Source organism: Clarias gariepinus, chromosome 5 (genome assembly GCF_024256425.1).
Source record: "Clarias gariepinus isolate MV-2021 ecotype Netherlands chromosome 5, CGAR_prim_01v2, whole genome shotgun sequence".
NCBI classification, from domain to species: domain Eukaryota; kingdom Metazoa; phylum Chordata; class Actinopteri; order Siluriformes; family Clariidae; genus Clarias; species Clarias gariepinus.
Window position 1 is genome coordinate 39,871,428 of NC_071104.1, and position 18,643 is coordinate 39,890,070.

At 38.6% G+C, this 18,643-nt stretch overlaps 1 protein-coding gene across 1 annotated transcript; it reads right to left on the reverse strand.

Annotated features, from left to right (window-relative positions):
• Window positions 1-2,444: 2,444 nt before the first annotated feature.
• LOC128524429 (histamine N-methyltransferase-like) lies at window positions 2,445-16,884 on the reverse strand. The gene is made up of 7 exons (XM_053496999.1): window positions 16,808-16,884; window positions 10,224-10,366; window positions 9,178-9,230; window positions 8,993-9,100; window positions 7,703-7,833; window positions 3,430-3,523; window positions 2,445-3,005 (listed from the first exon to the last, which is right to left on the reverse strand). Exons 2-7 carry the CDS (start codon window positions 10,358-10,360, stop codon window positions 2,650-2,652), a joined length of 879 nt encoding a protein of 292 aa, XP_053352974.1. The 5' UTR covers window positions 10,361-10,366; window positions 16,808-16,884; the 3' UTR covers window positions 2,445-2,649.
• Between the last annotated feature and the right edge of the window lie 1,759 nt (window positions 16,885-18,643).

Here is an 18,643-nt window from a genome sequence, read left to right on the forward strand (position 1 = left end):
CACACATCCTATTTTAAACCCGCGTACTCCGTAATGATTAATTACTCTTTCCATCTCTTTTCCTTCGCCTTAGCAGCACCCGCTATTTTCGCATTACTGGATCTTTTTTTTACATAATAACTTTTCGTTATTAAAATTGAAGTTCCTGTTTCAAAGTTTACAGATGGATGGCTAATTTGTATGCCATTGATATGTATACTGTATAATTAACACTTCTTGCACTTTCTTCTAGTCACTTCATTAGTTTTGTTTTTCCTGTAAATGAGTTAATAAATACTGTACCGTGCTATTCATACTGAGGTATTACCATACCATGAAGTTTTAATACCGTTACATCTCTAGATTGCAGTTAAATGTTGCAGAATGTTGGGAGAAAGGCATAGACAGAATACACTTCACCTCTTTCTGCACCCGTCTCAGTCTTATTCAGGATGTGAAGCAGGTACTGTAAGCAGGAAGTAGCAAATATTAGTAAAAGTGAGGTGAGAAGGGCGTTGAAGAAGATGAAGAGTGGAAAGGCTGTTGGTCCTGATGACATACCTGTGGAGGTATGGAAGTGTGTGGGAGAGGTGGCAGTAGAGTTTCTGACTAGTTCGTTTAACAAGATCTTGGAGAGTGAGAGGATTCCAGAAGAATGGAGGAGAGGTGTATTGCTGCCAATTTTTAAGAACAAGGGAGATGTGCAGAGCTGTGGAAATTACAGAGGTATAAAGCTAATGAGTCATGCAATGAAGCTGTGGGAAAGAGTAGTGGAAGCTAGGTTAAGGGCAGAGGTGAGCATTTGTGAGCAGCAGTATGGTTTCATGCCTAGAAAGAGAATACATCAGATGCAGTATTTGCTTTGAGGATGCTGATGGAAAAGTACAGAGAAGGTAATAAAGAGTTGCATTGTGTCTTTGTAGATTTAGAGAAAGCGTACAACAGGGTGCCGAGAGAGGAGCTGTGGTGTTGTATGAGGAAGTCTGGAGTGGCAGAGAATTATGTTAGAGTGGTGCAGGACATGTATAAGAGCTGTAAGACCATGGTGAGATCTGCTGTAGGTGTGACAGAATAGTTCAAGGTGGAGGTGGGTCTCCATCAAGGATCAGCTCCGAGCCCCTTTTTGTTTGCTTTGGTGATGGACAGGTTGACAGATGAGGTTAGACAGGAGTCTCCATGGACTATGATGTTTGCAGATGACATCCCAACATGTGGCTATTGAGGAGGAGACAGGAGTAAAACTTCAACTTTATTTAGTGGACACAGCTTTATTTAAATTTCCCACAAATTCTTCCCATTGCCACAGACTGACTCTGCACTATCACTGTCTGGTGAGAGCACAAGAGGGTAAATAAAGATCAACATGACTGCGAAGGTCCTGTAGGCACTCTGCCTAAACCCCTTTAAGCCACAAACAGGCAAAAGGGTGGAACGAACAGAGCCTGGCTGTTGGTTGGAATGTGCTACATACTTTAGTTACCACAAGCTGGCTTGCTTAAATAATGATTCACCTTATGTAAAATGGTCATAAATGGGAAATCAACATCACGGGACGAAAAAAATTTTTTTGTCCCAGGCTGTAAACATATTTATTATTATTGTAAATTTGGGCTTTTTAACATGGAGCTCTTTTGGTTTCTAGTAGCCATTTGAGGAACTGGCACTGTGTTGGACTAATTTTTCAGAAACCAGAGGTTGGCAAATGTTGCCTTTATGTTCATTTACTATTTTCAAAAGTAAAATTTAATAAATGAAGATATTTATATTTTGATTGATCTAAAGTGTGTAGAGTCAAAACAGTATAATTAATTTTAAAAAAGACGAACTACTGTGTTTATGGTTATGAGCAGCTATGTTGATTTGATGCTGCATACTGAATTCAGAGCAGAGGAGAATGTCCCCAGTTCCTGAGTAGGAATTCTAAACAAATTGTCCTATTTGAGCAAACTGTCCTATTTGGAGGTTATAAATTAGATAGAAGTTTAGGGAAATGGTGTGTTATTACATAGTCTGAGTTAATAATCCAGCAAAAATAATAACATATAACATCATGTAGGTGGCACGATGGTGTAGTGGTTAGCACTGTCACCTAGCACCTCCAGGGTTCAGGCTCAGTTCCTGCCGGTCTGTGTGTGTGCATGGAACTTGTATGCTTTTCCCGTGTTTGGGCGGCTCCCCTAGTGTTCTCTGGTTTCCTTCTACAGTCCACAGATATACAGGTTAGCCTAACTGTTCCCAAATTGCTTGTACATATATCATTTATACTAATACATTATTTACTAATACATTATTTACTCACACATTAGTTTTAACCTTCTTAAACCCAAACTATAAAGCTGTATTTTCTTTTTACTGTGAATTAGCACATGATATGATTATTATATAACTATCACATGTATATAACCTATTATACTCTTAAAATTGATTCAAACATCTTCAAGCAGGAAGAAAAGTAATACACAACAGCCTTTATGAGGACTTTATATAAGGGATATACAGTACACTCAATGTAGTTTAGAGAAACTGTGATATCCTCACATGAGGGCAAAGAGAGCCTTTTCATGCTATGTGTTGTCGATCTTAAACTAATTGATGGATAAACAATTTAAAAGCAATTACAACTAACAGCAGTCAGCAAGGGACAGATTCATTTAACAAAAATCTTCAGCACTATGGGTTGAGCACTAAGGCCTCGAGGTTGTTGTTGAATATGACCCTGCCGTCCACCTCCTGGCTGCACTCGGGGTGTCTGAGGAGCTCCAGCACTCCGGCCTTCAGCTCTGGAGAAGCACACTTACTGAAATCCCTGACCAGGGTCAGGAAATCCAGCATCAGCTCTCCTTTCTCATCTCCAGCTGTGAAACACTCGGTGATGTCCATCTGAGAGGGATGGGAGTAGCTCTGGTAGGGGATTCCTTTAGCATCCAGAATGTTCTTGATGTCTCCGGATGTGATGCACTGAATGATCTCCGTCTTGCACAGCTGGGCTCGGTAGGTTCTCCATAATCTGCCCCACCCGCTCTGTGCTACAGTAAGTTGTTAATTAATATCTGTACATCATTAAGATACATTACAACATTTAGAAAATGCTTACATTCCTACACACTCCTATTCTTTTCCTAACAACACTGTGCTACAATGAAACCTAAAGCTAGAGGACAGAACTTAGAAATAATTTATACTTATTCATTTGATCATTTATGATTACTAGTGTTTTTGATGGTCAGGGACATTTCCCAAGACATTAATGCTGTGGGTTGAACCATACATTAGTAACAATAAGTAAGGTTCTGTTAGAGCAGCTAGAACTGCTCCATAACCAGCTTCACACACCTTCTACTTCAGGTGTTGTAGTGAGTTTGGACATAGTCTCAGCAGTTTTTTATTTTTATTTACCTTTCGTCCAATTAATGAATTAATTTAGAAATGTGTATGTATTGCTGTGCTTACTTGAGACCAAGATGATGAGGAGTTTTCCTTCTTTGTGAAGTAAGCTTCGGAAGAAGGAAATTGTCGCGCCTGGGTCTGTCACACAGTACAGCATCTGTGGAGCGAAAAGAATTCTGAAACCATAACCATAAGGGCGGGGAAAAAATCAGTATGTTCCTGGATTCTGTAAATCCTTTTCTGTGTGCTGGTATCATGTTCGTACTATTAATGTACTGTACATTACCGTATTCTAAATGACATATTTATATACAAACTTAATTCTTTTGTTTGTGTAAAGCTGCTTTGTGATGATGTAAATCGTTAAAAGCGCTATACAAATAAAATTGAATTGAATTGAATTTAATATTCTTACTCCCTGTGGTTGATTCATTTCCTTTAACAGAATCCCCTAATTTCTCTATAAGATCTTGTATTGATGATGGGAGAGTTTGATCGCTGCATGAATTGTGCCCGATAAATCCTGTCATCTTGGAATATTTCTAATTAGCAAAGAAAAAAATCCATCAATGGAAAAATCTGATCATTCAGATACAGTAATAACACTGCCCCCAGAGGACTGTACGATAGGCACCAGACATGAAGGGTGCATCACTTTCTCTGCTTCTCTCTTACCCTGATGAACTTATCACTCTGGAATAAGGTAAATCTGGACTCATCAGAGCATATGACCTTTTTCTATTGCTCCACAGTCCATTCTTTATGTTCCCTTGCAAACTGATGGCTTTTTCCAATTAGCCTCAGTGGGGGGTTTTCTCAAGGATACACAGCTGTTTGGTTCCAATCCCTTATATTAATTTCAAATTGTTTGTGGTGTAAATGTTTTTACTTTAACTATTTTTATGATTTATGATAAGTGATCCCATCATGCTCATTCTAAATTGTTTTTGACCACCTATCCCCCTAGAACATGATGGTTCAACACTATCTTTCCAGGTTTTGATAATGTGTAGAACAGTTCCTAACCACAATTTTATTACTGTAAGCAATCTCTTTAGTTCTTATCTTTGCTTGATGCAGGACAATAATTAGACACTTCTGAAACAGAGTAACATCTTTGCCACAACCAAAGGATATCTCTTCTGACATGGTTGTTAAAGAAATACGAAGCTACTTACTCCTTCAGTTAGGGCTTAAAAACTTGTCACAGCTGAACCAAATTAATCACTGCAAAAGTGTCTTTTAATTATTTTCTTAGTTAAATCCAGGTGGTGCCTTGGATACAAGAGCACACTTCTTCAATGAAGATCAGTATGTTGCTAAAAATGGAAAAAAAAAATAAAAAGGAAAAGAAAGTGCTCTTTTAATTTAAAGCAATGACTGGCTAAGGCTGAAGGCACGGGAGCCTAGGACGTGGTCAAGTTTTAGTGGTGGCCCCTTCTTGGTGGTTTGCTTTATGAAGGAAAACCTTCAGGATGATACAAGTTTACCACAACACAAAAAAGAGAGAGAAAGTATAAGTTAGATAACCAGGACATGCTACTCACCGGACTGGCACTCTGTTTTCCTTTTATATCCTTCTGATGATGAGTAGTAATTTGTTGCCAATGAGTAGTAATTTGTTGCCACAGTGAGTTAGGGCACCACGGTCCTCCAGCATGCATAGTGGAGCTGGCCTTATGAGCATTATGAGTGCTTGCTTTGTTCTCATTTTCTCAATTGAGCAAGGAGCAGGCAGATAATAAGGAATAGCATCTGTAGACTTGCTGTCAACAGCACCCCATCCTCAGCTTTGTGCATTTTTTGGACATAGAGAAGAAAGCATGCCGCACCCCCTCTCAGAGCAAACATGAGAACAAGTAGTCCTGTAGTGAGAAGAACCAGCAGGTGATGCAAGGGTTAGCATCCCTTGCTCTGCTCGTGTGGGCTTCCTACTCACAAGTAGTATTTTGCTCAATGTGCAGACTCATATAGCTGAACAGAAGTACCAGCTCTCTTTCATGGTTTTGCGAGGCACCATTTTATGTTTAGAACTGGAATTTCCTAATGCCTAACTACCCCTCCAATAATGAACTTGACTCCATATTAACTTAAACACATCTCTGTTATACTGAACTTCCAGCCTCCTAACACATAGTGTGGCTGCAGATCAATCCCTGCTATCTGTTATCACCCAAGTGAGGATGGGCTTCTTGTTGAGTCTGTTTCCTCTCAAAGTTTCTTTCTATCGCCATCTCAGGGAGTTTTTTTTTTTTTTTTTTTTTTTTTTTTGCACTGTCGCCATCACCCTTGGCTTGCTCATCAGCGACAATCTGATAATTTTTTATTCATACACATTCAGATTTTTATACAAACTTTCATAATTCCTTTGATTGTGTAAAGCTGCTTTGCGACAATGATAATTGTTAAAAGCTCTATACAAATAAAACTGAATTTAATTTTTATGAATTCTGGTTGGTTTCAGAGTAGGGAGTGGCATAGTCCCACACAACCAAGATATACTCATGGACACTCGCTGACTTTGGAAGTAGACCAACCTGGTCCATTCAAATAAGCTCAAACAGAACACTGATAATGGAACGTGGGGGAGCATGGCAGGGGACAGCTTCCTGGGTGATGTCTTTTGGCATTCAGGGCAGCATTGACAGAAGTTCTTGATGCCCGGCCAATGAAAACAGTCCTTGATTTTCTCTATAGTATTTCGCACCCTGAGGTGACAGCCGAGACAATTGTCAATTTTACTCTGAAGTACCACTAAGAAGTCCTGATGTTTTCTTCTTCTCTCCAAGCAGTAATAGATCAGCCCTCCGCAAGTGAAAAAGTAAAAGGCAGGTCTGTGGTGACCACATTTCTCAGCCTCTCTCTCGCTCTATCTCCAATACTTAAGTAGTGTTGTAGACACAGATCTTCTTTTAGATGTTAAGTGAAATCACCATCCTGTGCCAACTGCTTAGATGGAAAGACAATTAGATTAGAGAGATTTCAGCCTCTGTTTCTGTGCTGTCCTCCTGGGCCAGGGCCAGCCATGCTGGTTTTCTCTGGTGATGTCAGTTACATGAAGGAGCTGCTCTTGGCCCCTCTCTCTTTCAGCAGTCCAGGCAAGTCTTGACCTAGCAGGAGAAGAAATGGGTTATTTTGTCACCAACCCTGCTGGTGTTCCCTGCCATTTCTTTACTGGGATGTGGGCAGTGGAACCTCTCAGTGTTTCCAATAAACACACACACAAAGGCTGGCTGAGGCTGAAGGCATGGGAGCCAAGCAGGTAGTCATGGTTCTGCAGGGACTTGTTGGAAGATGGCCACAACTGATTCTACCACAACACAAAAGAGTGTACTGTAGCACAGCCACATAAAGGTTTTTTTTTCATAGAAGAGGAAGAGGAAAATTCCAGCTGGTGGTCCCACATTAACCCAGAAGGTCTTGCAGTACTATCATAATCACCCATCAGGCGGACACAGAGGGAGACTAAAAACCCTGTTACATGTACTCAATGATGTCTGGTGGTCCTTCGCTCATCAGGACATCTGGCAGTATGTCCTAGCATGTGAGGTCTGCCAGAGGCACAATATCCTCCGTAAGTTAACCAGTGGCTACCGGAGTTCTGCCATGCCTTTAACTCTAGCCCCTCAGGAAACCAAAGGGAAAACCCCAGCAGAGCTACGGCTGAGCAGACCACACAAGGGACCACAGGATCGGCCCAACAACCAACCACCCGCTCCTCACCAAACAGAATATCCTTTCCTCAACAGCCACCGAACCACAGCGGAGGAAGAGACCACCATACACCAAAACTGTGGTTGTGAAGTTATAAGAATATTGTGGAGACTGTTGTTGGCGGATATCCTTTTCAGTTGGATTATCACCCCCCCTGACTGCTTCACCACTTTACTCCAGCAACAAAATTGTGCTCCTAAATTATTACCAACACTTCCGGTGAGGCCGATCCAGCTCTTCCACTAACCAACACCATTCATAAATAATCTGGATTTTGAACAATCATTCCACTCATTTACACATCACCTGGTTGTACATATTTTGTAAATATTATTATAATTATTTTTAGTTGGTTTTGGTGCATCTCTTTTGTTTACTTATTGCTTAACACACTATTAGGTTGTGTGCGTCTTTTCTTGTTCTGATTGGCCAGCGCTTCACCACCCTGCCACCCTGCCCCTCAGTGTGCACAACAGAGAACGCTTTGTTTTATTTTCTTGTTTTTCCAGATGAGCAAGGAGAGAGCATGTTAGGGTTAGAGACGCTGGTTGTAGGCCTGCTGTCACACAACATAAAGATTGATGCATTAAAAAAATCATCTACTAACAGCACCAGTATGAACCTGAATCAAGTGAATGAGGTCCCACTTCTTGTCAATGTTTCTCTGCTTCCAGTCACTCTCGAACTCAGATGATGTCATCTTATTCCACCTGAAGGTGATGTGATCAAGGACCGGTGTGTTCGATACTAAATCTAAACAGGTGTGTGTGTCAATAAAGAGAAAGAGAGAGAGAGAGAGAGAGAGAGAGAAAGAGAGAAAGAGAGAGAATAATAATGCTAATAATATTTTCATGCAAACAACACAGCTACAGAATACATTTAATACCAAAACATCTTACAGATAATCAATTGTATATGAATTATACAGTTGCACTTGAATTAAATAAAACAATGTTTTTAATAGAGAATAAATAAATGTGAGTGCAACCATATATAATTAAAACATATATATATATATATTACCTTATGTCTTAAAGCCTACATGTATATAGTAAACCCTATATAATACACCCTAAACTCTACATCTTACACAGTACAGTCCACAGCTTACACCCTAAATCCTATAATTCCCACCATAAACTCTATATCTTAACCCTAAACTCTATATACCCTAAATCTTAGTTTACAGCCTAAATCATATAATTCACACATCACACTTGCGCCCTACCTACCTACCTACCTACCCACCCACCCACCCACCTACCTACCTACCTATACCTTACACCATAAATGCTGTACCTTTAAAGCTTACATCCTAAATTCTACCCTAAATTTGGAAAATCTAAATAATACGAGTAGGGAGGTAGTACAGCTCCCTTACACTTATATATATTTCACCTTAAATACCCTTAAACACTCATATTTTAATTAATTAATTAGTTCATTAATTCATTCATATCTTACATGCTAAAATTTATACCTTACTTCCTATGCTCTACAGCATACACCCTAAACCCTCTATATATTACACACTAAACTTACAAAACCTAACTTAGGTTTTTGTCTAACTTATAGACAAAAACCTAAAGCGTGCATCATAATTCTTATAGTTTAAACTCTAAGTCCTAACCTTTAAGCCTTACACCCTGAACTCCATACAGTTTACAACCTATACCTTACACCTTAAACTCTATATTAAATACCCTAAATTCTACATTTTATACCCTAACCCTATATCTTACGTGCTAAACCCTACACCCTAAACTTTCTACATTACACCCTAAACCATACAGCATGCACCATACATTTTAATTTCTATGAAATATAAAATATGAGCTGAAACTATGTTCATGTATTAGGGACATAAAATCAGAGATAAGAAGCAAAAATTATAGAAGTGTAGATGTGTAACCTTTAAATTTATTCATCATGTCCTCATTGGGTTCCACCACCTCGTTCTTCACGTTGACGTTGGGATGTTTAGCGTGCAGCTGTGTGAGGATTTCCAGATCGACCTCACCTGTCAGTGGTGTGCCACAGGGTTATACAGTGACAAAACTGTAATTAATATACTGTATAACAATAGAGTAGTTATACCTGATCCACTTCCCACTCCCAGCACATTTAGAGTGGATTTTTCCGCTCCAACACTGAGAGACAGAGAGAATGAGAAATTAATGTAATATTATAATTAATCTATAATAAATCTTACAGTTTCCACATTCCTCATTGATTTTTTGAATACTATTATTGATGTATAAAGCACTAAATGAGGCAGCAATGTGACTTCACACCTTTTTCTGGATACTCCTATTTCCTCCCACAGTCCAAAAAAATGCAGAATAGGGTGATTGCATAAAAAACAACACAAATTGGTATCACACCATGGAGCACATGCAGTCAACTGTTAGTGTTCTGTTCTGCCATGCCATAGATGTTTGCAGATGACATTGTGCTTTGTAGCGAGAGCAGGGAACAGGTGTAAATTTGGAGAGGTGGAGGTATCTTCTGGAAAGCAGAGAAATAAAGGTTAGCCGCAGTAAGACGGAATACATGTGTGTGAATGAGAGGAACCCAGGAGGAACGGTAAGCCTACAGGGAGCAGAGGTAAAGAAGGTGCAGGACTTTAAGTACTTAGGGTCAACGGTCCAGAGCAACGGAGAGTGTGGAAAGCAGAGCTGAAGATGTTGAGGTTCTCTTTGGGAGTGACAAGGATGGATAGGACCAAGAATGAGTTTATCAGAGGGACAACCCATGTTAGATGTTTTGGAGATAAAGTCAGAGAGGCCAGATTGAGGTGGTTTGGACATGTTCAGAGGAGAGATGGTGAATATATCGGTAGAAGGATGCTGAGGTTGGAACTGCCAGGCAGGAGGTCTAGGGGAAGACCAAAGAGGAGATTTATGGATGCAGTGAGAGAGGACATGAAGTTAGTTGGGGTGAGAGAAGAGGATGCAGAAGATAGGGTTAGATGGAGGCAGATGATTCGCTGTGGCGACCCCTGAAAGGAAACAGCCGAAAGACAAAGAAGATGATGCCTAGGAAAACCACAGCACAACTACACAACTACAGTGTGTGTGTGTGTGTGTGTGTGTGTGTGTGTGTGTTTGTGTGTGTGTGTGTGTGTGTGTGCGTGGACACACATGGTCAGGATGTCTTTCAGTTTAGTACAGATGAAGTCTCTCATACACTGGTGTTCAGATGAGCTCTCCAGAAACACCTCATAAGACCTCAGGTATCTGCAGTAATCCTCCACCAGGCTCCTGATCTCAACCGCCATCTTAATCTGAAATACATTTTAAAATAGTTTGAAACATGTAAGGCTCAAAAGCATTTTTTTGCCTTTTGGATTTAAGCAAGCAAATATTTAAGCAATATTTGATTGGATACTTACTGCACTGATTAATATTAGAAATTAAAGAAAGATTTGATTCAGTCATGTCTCCTGTTTTTTTTCGTGCGTTTTTTTATGTATTCGCACACTGACGCCAAAATAGAAGATTTTTTATTGTTTGCATTTCAAGGGGTAAAATGTTGAAGATCTCTATAGATCTCTAAAGATGTCTAAAATTCTGCATATGGAATGGATAACCATGATAAAACTGGATAAAACTGTTCAAATACAGTGCTGTGAAAAATATTTGTCCCTCCCTAGTTTTTTTTTGCACATTTCTCAAACTTAAATGATGAATGAATCTATCTATCTCTCTCTCTCTCTCTCTCTCTCTCTCTCTCTCTCCATCTATCTATCTATCAGTGCTACCACCTAATGGCTACCAATAGCATTTCAAAAATTTCTGTTATTCTGTGTCACCTTGTATAACTAAAGTTTATTCCCTGTAAACACACACAGTTTATGAATGAAGAAATACATTAGGACTCACCTCGATTATTATTTTACTCAGTCCTGTCACACGCTGCCGGTGCGGCACAGATCCAGAGTCTAAATATACAGTACACTGCTGTTTCTGCTGGATCTACACTTTCACCTTCAGGAGGTATTTTATTCCACACACACTTAATAACCTTCTCGTTTATCCCCAGGACAAATGCCCCGATAATTTAACCCTTCAATTCTAAAACATATCCATATTATAAAAAGGTTTTACTCATTATAAATTAGCATGAATGTTTAAATACAATTTAAACGTATTATTAATTTTTTATCAAGTAAATTAATAATACGAAGAAGAAAAATCTCTATTTTTAAAAATACCCGGTAAAAATAAATCACTGACAGTTAAGAATAGAAGATTTCAGCCTCTAATAGTCAGTGCTGTCGTGGTTGGCAAAATGTTTTGACATAAAAACAAAAAATCAATCCAGAGAAATGTGTTTTTCCCCACAAAGAGAATCTTTTTTTTTAAAAAAACTAAAGACCAGTACAAGTTAAGTGCATCATACACGTATAGAACATACTCAAGTAAAGTCCAGTAACACACACGAAAATACTTTTAGTACAGTATCAAAGTATTTGGATCTGTAACTCTAACCCTCTAAACCTCCACACTTTTGGAAAGGGGAGATGGGGGCCAGGATCAACACCCTCACCCTCACCACATGGCACTGTTCCTGGAAATTCCCAGGACTTTGAGGGTCTGGCCTGTGTGCCAGAGGAGAGAGATGAAGCAGGAAAGAATGACAGAGAGGAGCTGAAAGAGGTTGAAAAGGGAGGGGAAACAAGGTATGATGGAATAATTTATGCTGAAATAATCATTCATACTTCACATGCACAAATCATTTACTTAATTAATTTTAACCAAAACAGAAATGAGGTCATTCTGGAATTTTTTTTTTCCTGTCATTGTTATGGTTACTGTTAATTATAGTTCTGGCCACAGCTTTATTAAGTGAAAGAATACAAGCAAAATGTTTGCTCAAGATTAAAGGATAAAAGGAAATATTTGCTGGCCAAAAAGGATTGCTGAGGCCAAACAAATTAAAAAGTTAAATCCTTAAAAAATGTATAGCACGAAAAAAAACATGTATAACCTGAAGAGAAGACACGAATAAAACGATAAAGCTTATCTCTAACAGAGCCAGCAAGAGCACGCACAGCTTTATTCTATTTTACCATTACAACACACTAACTCTTTCTGCACTATCACACCCAGCCAGACGGGGGCGTATAAAAAAGTATAAAATAATGTTAAGACTACCAGAAAAATATAAAAGTTATAATGTTGGGTTAAAAACATAATGAATTTTAAAACAATTATCATTATTATTATTACTCATAAATCATAATGGAGTATGTGTGTACTGTATATACTATGTGCATAAAATCTGCATAAACTGTCCTAACCTGAATAAGGCATCTAACGGGGGAAATGTTACCTGCAAAACTACAATTACTAGTATTTACAATTTGATCTCGATTAAACAAAAGAACTAACTTTATTTCAGTAAATGATATTAGATGAAAAGATACAGTACCAAACTAATACAGTACAATAATAACACGGAATCCCGAAAAACAGTAGCGTAAATATAGATCATTAATTACTTTAGAGTGATATTCATTTGATGCTAAACAAGGTCAATCTATGCAAATCTACTTCATACACGGTTAATTAAAGGTTTTTTAAAAACTTTTTGTTTTTAAACCACAATCATGAAATCCTTTAAATTTTCTGATATCTTTCATATTCTTTTATTTTAACAGAACTATAACTGAACCTTGTGGGACACCATATCTCTGGCAAAAGTGGCAAAGACAAACAAGTCACATTTTTTTTCCAGATTATATAATAATTCTATTGTTCATCAATGATGATGTAAGACGGGTTATCGAGAGGCACTATCGAGAGCATCCTGAGGAGCTGCATCACTGTCTGGTTTGGGAATCGTGCCATCTCTGACCACAAGACCCTACAGAGGATAATGAGGACAGAAGAGACCATCACAGCCTCTGTTCCCCCCTCACCTGAAAAAAGGTACCGAAGCATTTGGGCCTCACATCCAAACTGTGTAGCAGCTTCTTTCCACAACCCACTCATACTCAATGGGACTGGACTGATAAACACACACACACACACACACACACACACACACACACACACACACACACACACACACACACACACACACACGCATGCACACACATGCATGCACACACACGCACATCCAGATTTATTATATTATTATTACCTGGTATATATTATTTTACTTGTTATTTGCACAAGAACTCTTTCCTAACTTTGCTGCTACTTTAACAATATATGTCTACTGTTCCTCATCGATCATCTCAGCAACAAGCGACTCATTAATAATAATAATAATAATAATAATAATAATAATATGTTTAATTTTTATAGTGCCTTTCAAGAACCCAAGATCACTTTTACAAAAGAATACAAACAATGACAATTAACAAGCAAGATACATCAGAAAAAACAGAGTGGACATTCAGACAAGCAAGTGTTGACAACAAGGAACCATTGATAATGACAGCATGAGGTCTAGCAACTTTATAAGAGGAGAGGAAGAGAGGAGAAAAAGTTATTTAGATGTAGTGAATAGATGAGTTTTAAGTTCTGATTTAAAGATCTGAAAAGAGGAGGCAGCCCGAATATTATGGGGCAGCTTATTCCACAGCTTGGGGCCTATAATACAAAAGGCCCTACCACCCACTTTAGAGAGCTTATACTTGGGCACAACAAGCAAATTGTCACTGCTAGATCTAAGAGTCTGTACCGGAGTGTATGGTTTCACTAACTCTGCAAGATATTGAGGTGCAAGTCTATGATAGGCCTTATAAACTAAAATTAAGAGTTTGAACTGGATACGTTTGGATACAGGAAGTTTTGTACCATTTGGAAACGGTTGATAGCTTTGGCAGGTACAGTAAGCCCCCATATAAGAAGTTACAATAATCCAGTCTGGAGGTTATAAAAGCATGGATAATGGTTTCAGCATCTCCAAAATTAAGTGAGGGACGTAAATGAGCAATGTTGTGTAACTGATAAAAGCATGTTTTAACAGTCTGACCAATATGTGAATCAAAGCATAATGCAGAGTCAAACAATACTCCCAAATTTCACACAGTTTTTGATGGCCTAATCTGCACTCCATTGACATCTATGATCAATGGAGGGAGGGACCCATGCTGGGAAGAGCACTGTGATTTATGGCCAATGAGTAGGATTTCCGTTTTATCTGTATTTAGTTGTAAAAAGTTATCAGACATCCAAATTTTAAGTTCTTGAAGACAGGAAACAATAGAAAGTGGTGGATAGAGTAAGTCGGGTTGAACTGTAATATAGATTTGAATATCATCAGCATAACTATGAAAACTGAGACCCTGACGTCTGATGATTTTACTTAATGGCAGTACGTAAATGAGAAATAAAAGTGGACCAAGTACGGAACCTTGGGGGACACCATGGGAAATAGTGACGGTGCGCGATCTTTTCTTACCTATACTAACGAATTGCTGTCTATCCGACAGATATGAAGTCAGCCACTGAAGAGCAGTACCAGTGATACCTATAGCAGATAGTCGAGCAAGAAGTACAGAGTGGCAAATAGTATCAAATGCTGCACTTAGGTCAAGAAGAACCACGATACTGTGAGCACCTGAGTCAGAAACCAGAAGGAGATCATTAACCACTTTTAGAAGTGCTGTTTCTGTGCTGTGAGAAGGACGGAAACCAGATTGAAACTGCTCATAAAGATCATGTTTCTTTAAATGAGACTGCAGTTGTGCAGCAATTACTGTACCTTCTCAAGTATTTTAGCAACAAAAGGAAGGTTTGATATAGGTCTAAAATTGTTCAGAACTGTGTTATCGTTTTGATAATCAGTTGTTCGACTGCAGATGTATTTGTGGGTAGGAAAGCGTTGAGTGGGTGACTTATCAAAATTGAAGAAGGGTGGGGAGAGACAGATGGTGAAAAGGTTTGGTAAATGTTATAAATTTTCTGTAGGAAAAAAGACTGATAGCTTTCACAAGGATCAATAGAGCCACTAATACCTGGGGATGATGATTTAACAAGTTTGTTGATTTCAAGGAAGAGAGCTTTAGGCTTACACTTGGCTTTAATGACAGTAGAGAGATAGGTAGAGCGAGCAGTGTTAAGTGCCTCTTTATATTCTACTACTGAGTCTGAGAAAGCAATAGCATGCACTACAAGAGATGATTTTTTATAAAGTCGTTCTAGACGCCTACATTCAGCTTTCTTTACTCTAAGATCAGTGGTGAACCAGGGAGAGGAGTGAGCTGAAGGGACAGTTCTAGTTTTAAGTGGAGCAAGGTCATCCAAAACATCATAAAGAGTTTCATTATAGATTGAGAGTATCTCATCAGGGCTCGAAAGATTAAGTGCAGATAAGAGAGGGGAGACAGCAATAGCAGCAGTGAAATTGTCAATGGTTACACACTTCAGGTTACGGTAAGATATAGTAGACTTAGTTTTTGGTTTTAACAAAGGCAAAGAAAAACCAAAAACAATAAATTTATGATCAGAGATGCCCAATTCATGGCCCTGAGCACTAACATTGTCAACACCAACAGTGCAAAGCAAATCAAGGGTATAAGAGTGTGAATGCGTGGGAAAATCAATATGCTGAGATACATCAAAGTTATCCAAAACAGACAAAAAGTCTTTTGCAATATTATAATCAGAATCAACATGTATGTTAAAATCACCTAGCATTATGATTCTATCATGCTGGGCACAGGCAAGAGTGAGAAGTTCAGTCAACTCAGAAAGGAAACATGCGTTATATTTAGGGGGTCTGTAAATCAACAGAAACGAGAGTGGAGCAGGGCCAGCAAGTTTAAATGACAGACATTTAAAACTTGAAACATCAAAAATATCATTTTTGGTCATTTTATAGATGTCCTTGAAAACAACAGCCAGACCACCACCTCTGCCAGTGAGACGAGGTTTTGTCAGATAACTATATCCAGAAAGAGTTAATAGATTAAGTTCAATTAAGTCATCAGACATTTGCCAAGTTTCAATTAGAAATAGTAAATCCAGGTTTTTCTATAATGTCACTCAGCAGTGTACCCTTACCAGTTAAAGAACGAATGTTCAAAAGGGCACAGTTGTGTCTGTGGGGCACATGCTTTGCACACCATGGCGAATAAGAAATATCTCTGGTTAAAGGTGTGAGAATACGGACGCGGTGGAAAGACACATTGTTACTATGGTAACGCTTAGATCTGCGCGACCTGACCACAGGTATTGACGAGTTTTAATCCACCGATGCTTTACAGACCGATGAACATATCGTGGGCGACGAGCAATACCGAGAGTTCTACACCATTTATATGTAGATATATCCAGACGGGAACAACAGTTAAGGTTATGCAGTTGCGATGAGGTATAACAAAGTTCCATGGTATTAATGAGAATCAAAACAAGCCCAACTAGAGCCAGCAGGCTCAGAGCCAAGAATTTATTAATAGCGAAATACATCTCCTTGCACAGTTTAAGACAGCACTCACAGAAAAAAACAGTGCAGCCACACTAAACAAAATCCATGTTATCCAGGCTCAGCTAAGTACGATCCACAAAACCATACAAGACGCAGCTCGCTAAACAAGTGGAAAACTTATTTACCAAAGGCGTCAAGCGATAAGGGACCTACAGATAGACAAGGGCAGAGGGCTCGCGGAAAACGGTAAAGTGTGGCCACATCACTCCACGTTAGCCAAGCCCAGAGAAGCAGCACCACAGAGAAACACTACTCAATGAGAAAGTGGAAACCTACTCACCGTGAGTGCAGAGTGATAGAGCAAAACACGGGCAGAAGGTTTGCGGGGATTTCAAAAGTGAGACGCTGAACAGCAGTTTGCAAAGAGTCCAAAGGAAAAAAGTCAACAGTCCAGCTGTATAAGAGTTCTACATTCTCCGATTTGATGATGTTATGGTTTATAAGGAGGTTCAAAATGTTCCATCCAAGCATCCTGGCACTGTTCCATTAAATCCAAATGTCAAGTTCCAAGAAAACTCATCCAAGCACTTGGAAATGGTGGTGTCACTGTTTGTTATTATATCTAGATAGCACTCTGCCACTGTTCTATTAACTCCAGGCGGTGTTGCCCAAGAAAGCAGACTGAACGATAGACAACAAAAACGATTGACAAAATAACAGACTAACAAAACAGATTGCGATGAGAAGCGGCAGCCACTTCGCGCACAGCGTACTCTCACCGGAAATGGAAAAAAAAATTACCTCATTACCACAGAGTATTGCATTGTGTCGCGTTGTCACTCTTGTTGCACATTTGCATGTGCACTTTATGTTGTCTTTTGCATTGTGCTTAGATAGTTTTTGTTCATTTATTTTGTTTCAGCTAGTCAGCTAATAAGGCGCCTTAGGTTAGCTAGTTATTTCTGATCATTTATGTAGTATGTACTGTAGCACCTTGGTCCTGGAGGAATGTTGTTTTAGTCACTGTGTACTGAATTGTATATGGTTAAAATGACAATAAAGTCTATTTGACTTGACTTAAAATCCTAACAGGGTGTGCAGTTACAGAAAAATAACCAACGATGATGTCGATCTGTATAACAGCATTTATTCCTCTTGCAGTACAGCATGTTGACAATAATTGACATTTTATTTATTAATGAACAACACACAATCCATTTATTTATTAGCTTACATTTAATACTATTTAATCTGAAGAGAACACATTAGTTCCTGTTCTCGCTTAAACAAAAACAGTCATTCACTTCCCATCCACTGTGATTTGTCTAACTTGCATTTTTAAAAAAAAGAGCAGCTCAATATGATTCAGAGAAACCGTGCACATAAACATCTCTGTTATGATTATGTTGTAACCTTAAAGTTACAGCTTTAACCATGATCGTCACAAAGCACTGACTCTGCAGACTATCAGCTTCAAGACAACTGTCATAAAAATCACTTTCATAGCAAATACAAATTAAAATGATGTGTACATTTGGTAAACATACACATGGGAGATAAACTGATCATATACTGTATGTAGGACAATCCCTATACATACTATTATTTGAGTGGATTTTGAATAGCCAAAGTTACACACTATTGTATAAAACAAACCAAAAAAGCAATAAAGCGATATGAGATAAGATGGTGTGCTGTACTGCTGGGTATAGCACGGCTGTGATATGGATATACGTATACGCATATATATAAGCCTTGGTCCCAAGCTAAAAACAAGCCATTTGTGATTTTAACTACCACATTTTCTGAACTATGATAGGTCCTGAAACCTGATTACAACTCATTGAAGATATTGTTTTGCTGTAAGAATACGCATATTTGTGCTGACACCACTTTTTCTAATATTTTAGATATAAACAGAAGGTTTGAAATTGGTCTGTAATTTCTTATTTCATTGGAGTCTAATTTAGGGTTTTTAAGAAAAGGCTTAATAACTTCCAACTTGTGAGGTTCAGGGATGTAACCCAAATATAGCAAGGAATTAATAATGTTTAGTAGCGGTCATACTTTAAGTTTCTACAGCTCTTCCTGTCCTATATCTGTAAGGCACTGTAGCTGTAGATGTAAAGCTTTAGACTGGACTGGATCATGAGATTTGTTTCTGATGCCAATGATT

Excerpts from the sequence above, each read along its gene's own strand:
- LOC128524429 (XM_053496999.1), bottom strand. The coding sequence starts at position 10,360 with ATGGCGGTTGAGATCAGGAGCCTGGTGGAGGATTACTGCAGATACCTG. Across the intron at positions 9,231-10,223 it reads CTGAAAGACATCCTGACCAT|TGTTGGAGCGGAAAAATCCA; the intron begins GTGTGTCCACGC and ends TCTGTCTCTCAG. Across the intron at positions 7,834-8,992 it reads CATGATGAATAAATTTAAAG|ATTTAGTATCGAACACACCG; the intron begins GTTACACATCTA and ends ACACCTGTTTAG.